This window comes from Mesocricetus auratus, unplaced genomic scaffold (genome assembly GCF_017639785.1).
Source record: "Mesocricetus auratus isolate SY011 unplaced genomic scaffold, BCM_Maur_2.0 Super-Scaffold_100009, whole genome shotgun sequence".
NCBI lineage: Eukaryota > Metazoa > Chordata > Mammalia > Rodentia > Cricetidae > Mesocricetus > Mesocricetus auratus.
The window spans coordinates 69,025,934-69,043,528 of NW_024429193.1; the positions used below are offsets into that span (position 1 = coordinate 69,025,934).

The 17,595-nt window shown below is 34.7% G+C and overlaps 1 protein-coding gene across 4 annotated transcripts in view; it reads right to left on the reverse strand.

Moving 5' to 3' along the window:
* Nucleotides 1-17,595, reverse strand: part of Lrba (LPS responsive beige-like anchor protein) — a 539,975-nt gene that overhangs the window by 438,486 nt on the left and 83,894 nt on the right. For all 4 annotated transcript variants that reach the window (XM_040752567.1, XM_040752566.1, XM_040752565.1 and 1 more), the window contains exons 16-22: nucleotides 17,191-17,253; nucleotides 16,191-16,288; nucleotides 14,076-14,168; nucleotides 12,881-12,989; nucleotides 12,268-12,349; nucleotides 9,680-9,803; nucleotides 9,069-9,261 (exon numbers count right to left, since the gene is read on the reverse strand). In XM_040752567.1, coding sequence (XP_040608501.1) covers nucleotides 9,069-9,261; nucleotides 9,680-9,803; nucleotides 12,268-12,349; nucleotides 12,881-12,989; nucleotides 14,076-14,168; nucleotides 16,191-16,288; nucleotides 17,191-17,253 — 762 coding nt within the window. The remainder of the gene's footprint in view (nucleotides 1-9,068; nucleotides 9,262-9,679; nucleotides 9,804-12,267; nucleotides 12,350-12,880; nucleotides 12,990-14,075; nucleotides 14,169-16,190; nucleotides 16,289-17,190; nucleotides 17,254-17,595) is intronic.

Genomic DNA, 17,595 nt, shown 5'->3' on the forward strand with positions numbered 1-17,595 from the left:
TCAAAGAAAGAGGCCACTCCAAGATGAATTTTAGGTCCCTGTGGCAGCAGGAATGTCCAGTTTCTGATGAACTGACCCTTGAATAGCCATTCAAATGCATATTTACTTACTGTTACATGAAATTGCTTTTGGAGTAAACAAATTCCTCATACCAAAGTCTCTGACCTAATAATGTGTATTTTTTTTCTGAAGGAAAGCATCATGCTCACACCACTTTAGTCTTTATTGCAATACTGTTTACAGTATCCAATAATCTAAGAGTTCCAGGTGTGCCAGGAGTGTCATGTGACTAAAGTCATGCAAAGGCTGTAAAGCTGCTTCAGAAAAACAACTCTATAAATCACAGAGAACAATTACCAATTTCTACGAAGATTTCTTCAAGTTTAAAGTACTTCTGAGAAAACAACATTCTGTTCTAATGTGTACCCTTGATACAGTGACTGCTAAGGACGTGAGGAAGGGGAAAGATTGTAAGAGCCAGGAGTGATGGAGGACACAAAGGAAATAAGGCCCTCTAAACACAGCAGGTTGATACACAGATGAACTCACAGAGACATTGACAGCATGCACAGAACCTGCCTGGGTCTGTGCAGACAGAATCCCAGTACTGAGAGGAAAAGTGGACACAAGCCCTCATCCCTTACCCAGAAGCTATCTCTGATTGACACTCACTCTCTCACAAATAAAAAATTCAGATTTTTTTCCAATGGAGACTTATTTCGTATACAAACCACACTTAAGAGTATATCCAATGCCCAGCAGTAGGTAACCATTTTTGAAGATATTTTGTCTCATAATGCTTTGTCTGACCTTTTGTTTATAAACCATTATTTATAATTATGTGTTTTTAGTATGTGTGTGTGTGTGTGTTTGTGCTTGCATGCGCAACAGTGCCCATGTGCACCTTTATATGTAATTCTTACTGTTTCTCTTTGTTTTGTTTTATTCTAGTTTGACTGGGTTGTTTTGTTTTGTTTTGTTTGCCCTTTTGTTTTCTAAAAAGAGAGAGAAAGAAAGCATGGAGTTGAACATGTGGGGAGGTGAGGAGGATCTGGGAGGACATAGGGGAGGAGAAACCATGATCATAATATGTTATATGGTAAAAAAAATATTTGCAATAAAAACAAAAGAAAAGAAAAAAGAAGTCTGCTTAAGCTATACATGGAAACCCTGTCACAAAATAAATAGCTAAGGATGTAGCTCAGAGAGTAAGTCATAACCCTGCCTTTCCCCAACATTAAAGAAACGGCAGCAGCCCAGGAAAAATTATCCAATGATCTTTTCTACTATAATAAAAATAATCATTTTCAACTTGATTTTCTTTTACCCCACTTTCATAAGATAAGAAGCTTTTCTCATGCAAAATATACTGACTGCAGTTTCCCCTCTCCCAACTCTTCCCAGTACCTCCCCTCCCATAGGATCTCTCTCAACAAGATGTAGCGATCCACAGCCAAGCACTGGGCTTGGCTCCTGAAGCTCAGTTGAAGAGAGGGAGGAGACATAACATGAGCAAGGGTGGGGGGTCAAGATCATGATGAGGAAACCACAGAGACAGATGACCAGAGCTAGTGGGAGCTCATGGACTCTGGACTGACACCTGGGACCTGCATGGGACCAAACTAGGCCCTCTAAATCAGGGTGATGGTTATGGGGCTTGATCTTGGGGGGGTCCCCTAGCAGTGGGACTAGATCTTATCCCAGGTACATGAACTGACTTTTGGAGCACATTGCCTATGGTGGGACACCATGCCCAGCCTGATCCACAGAAGAGGAATTAGTCCTGCCTCAACTTGGTGTCCCAGATTTTGGTGACTTCCCAGGAGAGGCCTTATCCCCTCTGAGGAGTAGATGGGGTGAAGGAGGGGAGGGAAGGAGGAGGGAGAAGAAAAGCGAAGGGAAGCTGGGGTTGAAATGTAAAAATAATAAAATTTAAAATAAAGAAGAGGCTTCTAAGAGAAAACAAAAAAAGTAAGATAAAACAAAAACTATCATAACAAAGTTGCATAAGGCAAAACAACAGAAAGACAAGAGCTCAAGAGAAGGCACAAGAATGACCATACACCACTGAATGCCCCGATCCTATCTGATCAATTTTGTTTTCTTGAAAAAAAAATCTGAACACATTCTTACATGCAAATCTGTTATATAAATTACTAAAAAAATTTTAGGAAGCAGTTCAGTGTAGCTACTAAAACATTCTAAAATGCATGATAAACATTCTAAAATACAAAACTCTGGAAATGCTACAAAAATGCATCCTATGAAAAGATAAACATGAAGGATATACACACACATAATCAGGACACCACTGCTCAATAATAACAAAGTATAACACTTATGTAACACATTACAATATAACTTAATAATTTTTGTTTTAGTGGTCACTCCAACGGCACTTCCAAATAAAATTCTGGAGAATGCCAGAAAATAAAAAAGAAGTGAATCTGAGTGATTAATACAACAACTCCTAGGATAATAAGTGTTCTGATTACACTCAGATGGTACATAAATGCCAAAGCTAACTTTACTTTTTTATAGTACAACATAGTACATATACCAAATACTATGTAACCATTAAAATGCCAAGCAGTAGTGTCATTACATGGGAAAAGACCATTAAAAAAAGGATAAACATAAACAAATTTTGAAAGAAAATAACTAGATGTATTTGTACATTTACACATATGGGTTAGTGGACATGAGAATCTTATCCAAATACTATTATTAAGTCATATACAGATATCTGGACATTGGATGGCTTAGGGGTTTTGTGTATATACAAATTTTTCTGTTATGTTAAGATTTTAAAAGAAATAGCCAATGATATTTTTTTCTAAAAAAGTTTTAAGACAAGGATCATAAAATGCAAATCTTTGAAGTATGAAAAATTTGTAACTTTGACATTGCTTGTTTTAGTTTAAATTAAATTTTATTTATATATGGATACCTGTGTGTTCATGCACCACAGCACATATGAAGGAGAATTCTCTTCTTCAAGTTATGAGTCCAAGGATCAAACTCAGGTTTATCACGTTAGGCAATATATAATTTTACCCACTAAGCCATCTCATTGGCTCTTGAAAGTTCTTAATGAGTGGCTTTTAATCTTATTATTCTACCATTTTGTCTACATTATGACTGAAATAAACAATTGAAAAGTTTCTCAGATTACTACCAGTAGATAACATTTTCTAATAAGCACCTCATCCAGTTGAGCACAATCTAATTCACATTTTATTTTTAATTCAAGTGCAATTAATTTTTACTTGTTCATTTTTTGCATCTTTTAGCAACACTGATTTAGAGAAAATACATTGTCTGAAGGATGAAGCTCTATTTCTTTATATAAAAAAGAGCATGTTAGGTCATTCTCACAATTAATAAGTTGGGATAATTTAAAGTGTAACTAAAGAGTAGAAGCATCAGGATGCCAAATAAAAACGAATTACAATTTACCCTTTTCTAAAAGGAGGAAAACTTTTTAAAGATGAAAATATAAGACAACAATGAAATTACACAGGTTGCTGGGCACACATCTGAAACCCTCGGTCCACAGTAAGCAGCCCAGAGCAGTTGCTAGAAGCCTATTACTGCTTATAAAACCTAGTTCTGCTGTTGGTGAAACAGCACACAATGACAAACAGCTTCCCTGCTACAAAGGTGGCAGGAAATCTATCAAACTGAACAATAAAATTGCAATTGAGTTTCTTTGGCTTTTTATAGCTGCTGCATATATCCTGATGTAACTGCAAAAGCAAAAGCCATCCAATTCTGCAACTTAGTTCTTTACACATTGGTTCGCCATCAAGAACTACAATATAAATTTGTGATACTAAGGCCTAAAATCACTGCAAAATGAAAAAGGTAAGCTTCATTATAATACAAGCAACAAAGTACTTAAGATGCTTTTAAATGCAAACTTTCACAGATAGAAAATTTGGTTACAAAAACTTAAACAGGATATTTAGCATGCTACAAATTGTTCACCTCCTTAACTTAATAACCCACAACGATCTCTAACTCTATTAGATACTCATATGAAGAGCCTCAGAACACAAGTTGTCCATTTGAAAAATAAGATATTTCAACAACAAAAGAGAACGAATGTAGAAGCATTTAAATAAGTTATTTTGTATACATTTTAGGGAAAAGAAATACCTTTTGACTTTTAATCAATGTAGAAAATCCCCACAAAGAAAATGAAAATATATGTGTGTGGAAAACTAAAATTTGAAATTACATGAGTCAACTTGAAACGAGTTTTTCTTTGCCCTGTCACAACACCATTTGGCAGTCTGATTTATTAAAATATATCATAATGGCAAAAATGTGGCAAATCTAGTTTTACTATAATTTTAAAAATACAAAAATAAAACACTCCACAATTTCTTCAGTCAGCATTTCCTTTAAAAAGGAAACAGAGGACTGGCTTTTATCGGAAAGTAGACACAAGGCCTCTCCATAAAGCAATTATTTTCTTTACAAAGCAGTTTTAAGATCTGTTTCAAATCAAAAGGCACTGAAGTAAAGAAAAATATAAACTGAACAATGTCTGCCTCTTCTCTCTGACTACTCTGTATTTATTCTATGTCTAGGATAGATGGATGGACAGACAGACGGACGGACGGACAGATGGATGGATGGATGAATAAATAAGCACTCCTTACAAGTACTACATAAAATAGTATATTTCCTCCTTTTAACATTTTCTATACCATATTGAAACTTACAAAATGGTAAACAGATTTTTATAATTAAAAATCTATTAAGAAATCATAACTGAGGTACACATTCAATTTCCATATCTCCACATATTCTTTTCTATGAAGTAAAACATCTTACAATACACTATCAGCTTAATGTAAAGGTAGAGAGGGAAGAATTTTATGAAAATAGCAAAAGTATTTCCTGTATAATCAGAAGAGTATTCAAACTTCTTTGTGCTTAAGAGCTTATTTTATGTATATATGTACAGCGTACATGCCTGTATGGGTACATGCATGTGTGGGTGTGGGTGTGCAAGACTGCCTGAGTGTGTTTTGGAACTGGGTCTCTACAATGCCCGGGCTGGTCTTGAACAAAGGATCATCTCTGTCATCTTTGTAAATAGTTGGGATTATAAGAACACACCACCACACAGAGCAAAGAGCAGATTTATAGGCCATGGTGTAGCCTAGTAGTAGAGAACTCACATAGTATACACGAGGCTCAGCATTTGATCCCCAGATCTAATAAATTCTAGGCTTCCCCCAACACAAGAATAAGATTTTGGGTGGGACAAAAAAAAAACTATAATAAAATGAGCATCCTAAATTACTCTGAAGAAGTGGTCCAACATCATACTGTGAGTGGCCATGGCACAGGTGCTTTTATAAGCATCCACTGACACTATTCATTGCTTCTTGATAAGAATGAGTTGTTTAATCATACACAGAGTAAGCCAGGCTAAACTAAACAACGATGGTTCTTTTCCCTTGCCACAACAAACACTTACTATATTACTGCTAAAAACTCAGCACAAAGCACATTCCATGGATGATAAGAAGAAATGTTAATAGCTGCAAGAGAAGAATTCATAGGTGTCACAGGGACATACATGGTTAATGTTGGTTTTCACACTGGTGCATTATACACAGAATTCTCCTTCATACAAGTCATACACCTCGATGCAAACCTAGTCACCACTTTTTTTTTTCTTCAGTGACACTATCTCTATGTCTTCTCATACTCTGTTTCCTCTACCAGAAAGTCACCCAGTTTCAATCTACATGAATCCAATTTACTCCTTAAGATGTGTTCAATGTCACCTGTTACACAATTTCTCCATGCCCTCGGGTACAAGCAATCACTCTTTTCACTGTATATTTGCAACCTTTAACCTTGTATACAGCCCTTTTTTCCACATATGTTTTCTTCCCTTAGAAAACAATACCTTCCAGGATAATAACTGCTTTGGATTCTTCTTTCATAATATCTAGAAAAGTATTCAAACAGAAGCCAGAAGGAACAAAAAGTGAATACATATAGGAAGTGAAAAAAAAGAAAAAATTAAATATTGGAAGGAAAAGAGCAGGTAATGAGAAAGAAACCGGAGCACAGAATGACTGAGAATGCTTAGACAAACGTCAACGAAACAGAGCACAGAAGAAAGAGATGCAGCCCCACTAAAGGCAGAGCAGACAGGGAAAAGAGGCTCCCGGAAGAAGGCCATACTGAGTAGAGATATCGGAGAGAACAGCAAAAGATGGAATGTGGCAATACTGGTTGAGAGAGAGAAGAGAGAGACAGAGAGAAAAGCAGAAAGTTGAGCAGATAATCATGGAGGTACGGATCATACTAAGTGCCAAGGATGTCCCAACCACAATATGTGATGCAGGAGACTCATGCATGCAATCAAGAGAGACTGACAAGAGACACTACAAAAATTATATGCTGTAAATTCAGACAGACTGGGTGACCAGATAAATTGTCATTTAAAACTGAAGTCCTAAACAATGTAAAGGATTTGGGTAAATGTAAAGGACTGTGCAAATAAAGGCATATTTGAAAAGAATTATAATCCTACAGTCACAGTGTAGTTTCTTGTCAAGTAGTAAAAGTTAGAAAATACTTTTATCAGTGGCGTCAATGAAAGACAAGGCAAACGTATGTGGAAAAAATAATTTTAAAAAACCTAACTCGCTATTAAAAGAAATAACAAACCGCCTACTGAGGGAAACAACATGTTATTTTTAGATTGGTATATCCCTAATCTTACATGGAGTCTATGGCATTATATTGTTTGGGCAGAAATCTACAAGAAAATCCAATTCCATAGAGTTATATAGCTGGATGGGAGAACGTCACAGATTCTCCAAAAGGATCTCAAAAGTCTACTGGTGACACTTAAACATCTCTCTTAAGGTTATATTCCTCTAGCCATCCTTTCTAAGACAAACATATATATATGTACTCAGAAAAAAATGAAAAAATATCTGCTTCTTGCTTGGCCCTTTCTTAACCTGCAATCCCACTAGATAACTCTGAAATCTAATCTAAATGTATATGACACTCAAATGTAACTCAATTTTTCTCATTATCTCTCTGCAAAGGGTGAAAATCTACTAACAGAAAATCAACCCAAATTGCAGCAGCCCACTGTAATGGAGGCAATGTAATCAGCTGTCACAGTACAAACAAAATAAAGTACATAGGGATGGGAAACCATTGCTGTACAGGATCAAATCCTGGGCAGCTGAGGCTCTAAGAGTCATGTGGTTCTACAGGGGATACTCAATTTATCCTTGTAGTGCAAAATAGGCCATATATTAATAAATACATAGATGGGAGTGATTATGTTCCAGAATCCTTATTTGTAACAGGCATGGTTTTCTCCTTGGACTATGGTTAGCTGTCCTTTGAACTAAACTGATCAGTCTCAAAAATCTGGTACATAGAACAAAGACACTTTATAAAATCAGATAATTTCTCATTAGATTTTTTTAAGATTTACTTTTATTATTTTAATTATGTGTATGTATATGTCTGCATGTGGGATTGTGCATATGAATGCAGATACCCTCAGAGGCCATAGATATTGGGTACCCTTGGTGCTGGAGTTACAAGCAGTTGAGCCACCTGACATGGATTCTAGTAACTGAACTTGGGTCCTCCAACAGAGATCCTTCTGTATCCTGTGTACTAAGATTAAAGACATGCAGAACCACATAAAAAATAAGAAAACATCAAATAAAAATTTAACCTTGGCATATACATAAACTCCAAAGTGAAGAAATGATGTGAAGCAAGAAGAACTTGCAAAGAATATAAATGTATGCACTAGTTTGAGGGGGAAATTATATTATCTTACAAAATCTTACATATTATAGTTCTAAGAATTTACACAAACTCTGACACATGCAAAATTTGATCACCAACTGGTAGAAGAATGAAGTCAAAGCATGGAAGACTAAATAACTGAGAAAATGAACACAACTACAGAGGTAAATATGGATGAATCCAAGCAACAGTGTATAAACAATAATTTATAAAATCCATTTAGCATGACAGTACTAACCTTAAGTTTAAACACAAAAGAGAACATTATTTATTGTTAAGAGCTATAAAGGTCTGACTACTGTCAGACTCAGAACAGAGAGCTTGCCTGACACACATTCTACACTAGGCTCCATACCTAGAACTGACTAACAAAAAACTAAAAGATTATATGAAGGTATATACTGAAATAGATTATAAAGAAGATACAGAAATAGTAACATCAAATTATGTTAGTGGAGAGTGAGAATAGCAGATAGAATGAAGATTGATAGACAAAACGTGAGAAGGGGAGCTTAATTTTACAAATACTAAGCTTTAGGTACATTGCTTTTTATATCCCTCAATGTCTAGTATATTTCATTAAAATTTTTTAAAGCTAAGAAAGAAAAGAACAGGTTGGGAGAGGTGACATAAGCCTACCACTCAGCAATTAGGAGGTAGAGACAGGAGGATCACAAGTTCCAGGTCACCCTTGACTAAACACTGAGTTCATGGCCATCCTGTGTTACAGAAGATGTTGTGTTAAAAACGGAATAACAGGCAAGTAGTTTCTTTGAAATCAATTTTTTACCTGACTTTGACCAGAGCAAAGTGCAAATATAAGCCAAAACTTTCCTTCTATTCAACTTTATAGGGGGGGATAAAAATAAATAAATAATCCAACAAAAACAAAAAACTCCCATCTTTGAGCATGGTGCGCCACCTTGTGTTCAAAACTTCCTAACAACGATAAAAAATTCAGAGAAAAATATTTGAGTGTGGCATACATGAAAATATCAATTCCTATATGCTATGACATGATGTTCAACTTTACTTAAACACTCATAATGCTGACACTTGAAAATAATTATTTCAGATCTAAGTAAGTTAGAAACATTCTTATTAATGCCTTTTTAGTTTTTACTTCACTATATTTTCAGAAAATAACTTGCCTTTTTTCTTTATTTCAAACATATTATTATTTTACTAGAGTAAAATTCAAAATTACAGGTACTTAAAATAACATACACTTCCATAAAGCAACTCACCTTTGAATGCGTGATGGATAAGGTGTCTACCCATACTCGCCAGCCACCCCACTCATATTTGACTGCATGGTAAAGCAGGATTCTGAATATGGCATATACCATTTCTGTTATCTTTTGCTCATCTGAATTCTTAGGATTAAAATAGCAGAGAGAAAGCATCCATTCTTGCCACACAGAACACTGTAGCAAGCTCCTAAAAGTTATTTAAAAAAAATATTGCATTACTGAAAACTATAAAATTACCAGAATTATAAAGGGTAAATAAAGGTGGGGTAAGGGCAGGCCAGGTAGGGTAGCCCACACATTTAATTCCAGGACTCATGAGACAGAGGCAGATGGATCTCTGAGTTGGAGGGCAACCTGGTCTACAGAGAGAGTTATGGGAAAGCCAGGGCTATACAAAGAAACCCTGTCTCAGGATGGGTGGGGCAGGAGGAATAACATAGTTATCTATAATACATTCAAAACAGTTCTAACAATATAGGAATAAAAATTCTAACTCCTATGTGTTACTTACACACATGTATAAGGAGGAATTTTTCTATGACAGACTAGAATCATCCAAAAGTAGGTATGAATACTGTAAATGAATGCTTTCTGTTGCAGCTTACCTCCTGTTTTCTCTACTGTTATTAAAAAGTTTAATCATGTCAGAAAGAAAGGCTCGGCGAACCTCCATACTCTCAGGGCACTGGGGAGAATTTCGAAGTAGGGTCGCAATTACTTTTAGTATCTCTGTAAGACAGTTTATAAATAAGTAAAAAAAAAACAAATAAAACAAAAAATTCATGAAAGTAGATTAATATAAGCAATTTCTTTAGCTTTTCTTTAGAAATGTCTACTGAAAACATTTTACAAAAATTGGAGAAACATGCTAACTTATAATTTATTTTTAAAAATCTTTATATTTATAGAAAGGAACCATATTCACTAGAAAGAACTTATAAACAATACAATGATTCAATGTCATGCTGGTTGCCTCTTCCTCTCCAAAATATGGAATCCTGGGCCTAGCAAGTGCTCGACCATTGAGCAACACCCCAGCCAGAGTTGCATTTTATACAGTCAAAATCAATATGTTTCAATTATAAATGAACAAAATGTTTAGTCTCTACCAAAGAGCAAAGTTGATCTTACAAACAAAAATCCCCCATTATAATCAAAATTTTAAGAAAAAGGAATAAAATTTTACTCTGCAACAAAATTTATGGTATATACAGCCTTTATGTTATGAAATAAAATTTCAAAGCTCTAAACATTTCTTCTCTAATTTTAAAGGTAAAATTAGAAAAAATAATAAATAAGGAAAAATAAGACCTCCTCAACATCCCATCCCCCACAAAATACAAATAAAACCACTACTAGATGGACTTTTTGTATGGAAAGAACTTTTTTTTTTAAGATTTATTTATTACGTGTACAGTGTTCTGTCTGCATGTATGTCTGCATGCCATAAGAGGGCACCAGATCTCATTATAGATGGCCGTGAGCCACCATGTGGTTGCTGGCAATTGAACTCAGGCCCTCTGGAAGAACAGCCAGGGCTCTCAACCTATGAGCCATCTCTCCAGCCCCATGGGAAAAACTTTTAAAAACACTTCCTTAATCTGAACTATATATTATTAAAAATAGCTATAACTACAAATTTACACAATATACCAAAACTTTACCTGTCTAATGAAAAGTTTAAGAATTCTATGTCAGCGCCTTGTCAAGAATTCTGACAAATGAAATTAAACATTCAAAGTAACAAAATAAGGATACTCTTCCATGGAATTAATGATATTTTAGAGTGATTTCTAAATTCTTCTGATAACCTCAAAATTTTTCTACCTAAACTATTACAATAATGACAGTATTCATGATAATGAGATTGTTGTGATTTACTCTGAGGATATGCTGTCCTAGGGCACTGTTGAATGGAAACACATTCAACAGGGCCACAGGATTTTCACAACAGAATATAGACACTGCTTATTTTAGAGTTCTTAAAAGTCATAAACTAGTACACAGGTAAAGAGTTGAACCCAGGTGGCCTCTATCCTTTTGTCTTTTTAATGTATATGGGTATCTTGCTTATATGTATGTCTACATACCAAGAGAATGGAGTGACCACAGAGGCCAGAAGAAGGGACTGGATCCTAGGAGTATACAGCCAATCGTGAATGCCATACGGGCGCTGGGATTTGAACTTGCGCCCATGAAAGAAGAATCAGGGTGCTCTTGACCACTGAGCCACCTTCTTCACACCCCAGGTGAGCTGTATCTTGAACTACCACGTTATACATCCTGCATTTCCTGAGCCAGTTGGTTAGGCGGTAAAGGGTCAAATGGTATAGTTTGGATGTTTCCTCTCCAAAATGCAGGTGCTACCCACATGACAGAGCTGAGAGGAGGGGCCTTTAAAAGGTCACCAGGCATGAGAGCTCTCCAGTTAATGAGATGAAGCCTGCTTGCTCTGTCTTCCTCAGTGGGCAGAGCAGCCCTCACCAGACCAAATACAAGAGCCTTCAGCTTGCACTTCTGAGCACATAAGATTTGAAAACAAAAAAACAAAAAACAAATTCTACTCTTTTGATTTATCCAGTCTCAGCTACTATATTAGAGTAGCATGATCTAAGTTGATAAAATACTCTAAAATTCTTACATTTAAAATTTTCCTTTTTCACTCTGAACAATGAAACATATGACTTGAAAAACAGAGGAAAAGTAAACTTGAAAGTTTCATATTTTTAAAATTGATATAGCACACTATACACAGAAACACAAAAGGTAACTTAATATTAGAATTCCTCCCCATACAAAAAGTAACTGAATTTCTAAAAGTCTTCTAACTAGTTACTCTGATGACATGATCTTAAATAACATTTAAATAAGACTGTGGTCCCATATCAAACTTGGCATTCTTTTACTGACAGTAATTTAAAATTTAAAACTGTCTGCCATTGTTTACATAATTTAGCCTGACACTGATAAATACTATAATAAAAACTTTTCTGAAAAATCAGAAAGAAAACTAACCCAAGATTACATAAATATAGTGTCAATTTGGCACAACATTCTATATAAAACATAGATATAACTATTATGGTTCATTCCTTGAGAAAATAGCTACTTGCTTCATTAATATTTACTTTTGGCTCTGTGTAAAGACTATTTTAAAGTAGAAAAAATAATTTAAAATGTATAAAATACATACGAGGGTTTTGTATTTTTACTGTGGAGTCAGGATCTGGATGCTGTTTATGGATCACCTGAGTACAGATCTGTTCTATAAGAATCTGCAAAGGTAAACAACAAACGGCATTGGCACAATAGCTGGGTGAGTGTCACTGTTACGGAAGTCTAAGCACAATAGGAAAGCTCAGTGTGAGCAGCTGGGCACAGGACTCACACCTCTAACCCCAGCTCTAGAGAGACTGAGGCAGGAGTACTGCAAGACTTTACAGCCTGTCCTGGATTCTGGAACAGAGTGAGCTTCAAAATGAGATGTTGTTTCAAAAACAAAATTTATAACATAATCCTATATTTTCAATACTAAGTATTTTTGACACTTTTAACACCATAATGCTATTTTTACTTCATTATAAAATGAAACATCAAATAATCAACACAGTGGAACAAACACAAAATAGGGCTAACTAGATTACTTGATTCATAATTAATAAACTTCTAAAATGCAACCATATTACCTCTATATAAATAATTTAAATGTGGTACATTACAAACAAATGATCTCATTTTATTTAAATACTGACAATGACAGACATCATCATAATAAATTAATGAGTAATTTCTAACTACATTCTTACCTCAAACAGAACATTATATGTGGTCATTGTGATTAGATTTGTCTGAAGCATGAGTCTCTCAGCTAGCAACGAAAACAACCCATGCCCAAGCATGACTTCAGCTTTTCTCCTAAGGTAACATGAAAGAAATTACAAAATACAGAGTTTTGGGGTTCACAAAAGGAAACATTTTTTATTATAAATTCCAACTCGATTACCCTCATAAGACTCTTCAACCTAGAACTTTTTTCTTTTTTAATCAACTTTTATTTAAATTAAAAACTATCACTCTACATACTATTCCCAGTTCCCTCTCCCTCCCGTCCTCTCATTCCCCCAACCTAGAACTGTCAACGCTAATCACAGTATAAGCATAACATGGAGTTCAAGAGGCAAAAGACAGTGCTATGGTACAACATAGCAAACACTTGAACTAAATTCCTCAGAGCGGGTACCTGTTGCTGCTAACTAGGCTACGCCCTAGTAGGGCACATGAATGCTTCAGAATCACAATGGGGGTGAGGAGGGGATGTACACAATTTAGGAAATTGAACACTATAGAACTATGTGCACTAAAATTAACATTCCAGGCATAAACTTTAAAACTAGTACTCACATACTTTAATTCTACCCTGGGGTCAACAAACTTTTCCTATATAGTAAATATTTAAGATCTTGTGGACCATATGGTCTCTGTCACATCTCAACATTGTCTTTATACCATGAATACAGCCACAAGTGATATGCAAGTAATAGTGTGGTTGTGATGTAGAAAACTTTACATACAGGTGGCAGCCTAGTTCAGAAAGACTGCAGCTTACCTTTTCTACCTCCAAAATGCAAAGCTCTGTAATACACTATGATGGAGTAACAGATGAATGTGCTGGCTGTCACATTTGGGTCACTATTTCAAGGTAAATGATACAGACAATACACAGGGTGATTCAGTTCACCAAAATTATGCCTTCAATGTGTCCATACTAATCTCATAAAACCCAACACGTAAAAATATCAGAACCTAAATACTCTCCTCCAGTTTTCTTTAAAATGTACAACAATGGCATTAAACTTATACAGCAATTTATGACTAAAAATTAAGTAATCTGCACCACAACAACAAAGAAAGGAGCTAAAGGAGCCACAGAACAGAAACCATATTCCAAAACTTTAAATAAATAATATCCAACAGTTCAATTTAGATTTCATGCATACTCACTTTGGGGCCAGATGTTTTAAAAAATAGCCCAGTGCCTTGAGTGCTTGTACTCTGATTGCTTCACTTTTTGATGCCAAAAGTTTATAAATAACACTGAATAAATAAAAATTAAGAACAAACTAATCTAAATATAATTTTCAAGGTAAGTATCATTGCAAACTTATTTCAAATAATATATAAGCAATTTTAGTATACATTTCTGACATCTAAAATTCTTTTATCTCAGGCTTTAGATCCTTTTAGTGAAAACAAATCAGAATTAACTAAATATTGCAAAAAATCACAAGTGACTTCTCGAGGCACATACACATATGCTAATCTTACTGTATAAACCTGGCTTAAAACACTACTTAATGGTAGCACATACTTCTAATTATGAATAATTATTATCACCATGAAAACTAAGGTATGAACCAGTAATGTGTGATCACCAGAAAAGACATATAAGTAGTACAAATTAATTTTTAAAACAATTGATTATTAGGTGTGGTGGTACATGCCTACAAGCCCAGGACTCAAAGTTGAAGCAGGTGGATCACCATGAAGTTTGGCCTACATTAGGGAGTCCTATATAGGGAGAAAACTCATGCACACACTGTAAACCTAAGTAGAGATATATGACAAGGAAAGTCATAGGCCCTAGAAGGCAACATACTCCTGTTGTAAAGTCAAACTGACTTAGTATCAAACTACCTTCTAAATACCTGTTTCCTCCCATAGATAAATGCCTCTCTTTGCAGTGAATGGTGTAAATGTAGAGTCTTATGCCTGATCAAGACACTGAGAATACGTAACTGTTGAGTATATAAACAAGACATTTATGCTACACACTCGAAAGTTCAAGGGAACATTACAAAGAGTAGGAAAAACTGAGCAGTTGGAAGACAGCAGAGGGTTATAAAACGCCATCTTCTGAGTCTCACACAGTTCTTGTGATCTTGAACCCACCCACAGCAGCTTCAGTTACTTGCCTAGGCCCTGACAAGACTGGCAGTAGGCCCACACAGGAACGGGGGGGGAGGGCGCTCATGGGGTCTCAACTTTTCCTGCAGAACTATTGGCTACTAAAAAATCCTGGAAAAGAGTTAGTCATTGTCCTTGAATTATACCCACTTGTGAACCCAACCAAAATCCAATGGTTACACAGATGGTCCAATAGGTTAAAAAAAAATGAATATGGGAGCAGAAATTTTAGAGGGGGGGGAGATTGACAGGAATGGAAGAGAAGAATAATTCAAACATATTTTATACATGTTTGAAAATGTCAAAGAAAATAATTAAATAATAAAATATATAATGAAACAATAAAAAATAATCATTTTTACTATAATGAAATTTTTAAAATAAATGAAATAATGCCAAGGTAAAATAGACTTAAAACCACAACTAAAAACATGAATTTCACAATAAAGTCTCAAAAATATTAATATAATATTAAAAAAACACTGCAGGCCTTCTTATATGAAAATAAAAACATCAAAGGAAAATTCAAATGCTTTATTATAACTTTCTTTTCTACATAAACATTTATAACAAAGGCAAAAATTAGAATTTTATGATTACTTAAACATTAACATAGGGCCAAGCTAAAGGTGCACACCTTTAATCCCAGCACTGGAGAAACAAGAGCAGAGGAACCGCTGTGATTTTGAGACCAGACTAACCTACATAACAAGTTCCAGACCCTGTCTAAAGAATAAGAAGAAAAAAGTAGCATCTTCCTAGGTAAACTGCTCCGTCTAATAATATATTGATATAAAATAGAATAATAGCCAGTCGTTGGTGGCTCATGCCTTTAATCCCAGTACTTGGGAGGCAGAGGCCTGCCTGGTCTACAGAGCAAGTTCTAGGACAGGCTCCAAAACAATACAGAGAAATCCTGTATGGAAAAACAAAACAAAAACAAAAACAAAAAACAGAATAATAACCTTTATAAAAACATTCACTCACAAAAATTCATGAAATATCATGATTTTAATGAGTTCAGAAATCTTATATTATTTCCTGCTACAAACTCTTTTTATAACCTACAATAAAATGATACGTCTCATAATTAAGAATCTAATATTTCCAAAGTATATTAAGTATAATTAGAACTCTCTAATATGCTCTTACCGTAACCCATTCCTTTGGTCAAAAGCAGGAATCATGGAGTTAGGATGCTCTGCCATTAATGCAACAAGCAACTGTAAAACATCCATTAGATTGTCGTCCTAGGAATATTTTTAAAAATTGAAAATCAAATGAAGAAAATTCAACTCTTTGAATATGAATACTTCTGAAACAATATAAATTTCTACTTTAATAGACAAATCTACAATGTACCAGTTTTGAACAAATGATGTTCTTTAAATATTTTAATTATAAGTAAGGTATTTACTTATAATTATACTTTAAATATACAGCTCAAAGTATATACCAGAAAATAGATTTTCTTAATCAGAGAGATAAAATAACTATTGTGTTATACTATATCACAATACCCCTACAGCATATTCTATAAAAACAGTGTATCTGACTTAATGAATTGGTTTTTGTTGTCACCCAGGCTGTCAGCTCACAACCAGTACCCAGGGGACTAATGCCCTCTTCTGGCCATCACAGTCAGCAGGCACACACAGGATGCACTGCTGTATGTATCAGCAAAACACATATACACACAAAATAAATAGATAAATAGTTTAAAGACAAAAGAGATAGCTGAGACATTTTCAACTATGCAATTTTAAATTCCATTACAAATGTGACTTGTTTAACAAAATATCTAAGCACGTAAAACTCAAAAAGAAGAATGCTATGAATTTTAAATCCAACCATTTTCAAGTCTACTTTTCTCTTTGTTACACTAGTTCTTAACAATATGCTTCAGTGCACTTTATTCAATAAATGTAATCCAATTTTAGCAACTTCTTAAAATCTTTCATGATACTTCTCAGAGCCATATTATGACAATAAAAACCACTAAAATGAGGGTTCATTAGCATCTTAATAGAGATTTATTCTCCATGACAGTGATATAATTAGTAACGATTTCCTTAATGTTTTCACTTTTTAAAAACATCCCTAATGCAGCTTTAAAAAAATAAAATTCCCAAATCAGAAACTCAAGCATTACCTCATGCATAGTCAGCAGGTAATTAAGAATTGCCTGTAGCTCATCTTCCTTTACTCCAGAGTCCTTTAGAAAAATAATACATTTATCTTAGCCTTACACACACACAAACCATTTTTAAAATCAGAAGCCATACACATAGATTAGTCAAGTTCATCAACTACTAACACAAAAATCTAGATTTAAATAAAGTTTAGAGAAAGCACAAAAGACATACAGTCTGAAAAGTACACAGAAATCAAGAGGTAGGTCTCTTGACAAAATCTAATGTGACAGCTAATAAGGTACCACAGCACAAAAAATAAGGAATAAAATAGTGAAAATATATACTGCACAAGCCAGTAATCTAAGCACCTGTACCTCATAAGCAAAGAGCGGAACCTAGTGTTAAACAGGTACTCTAAATGT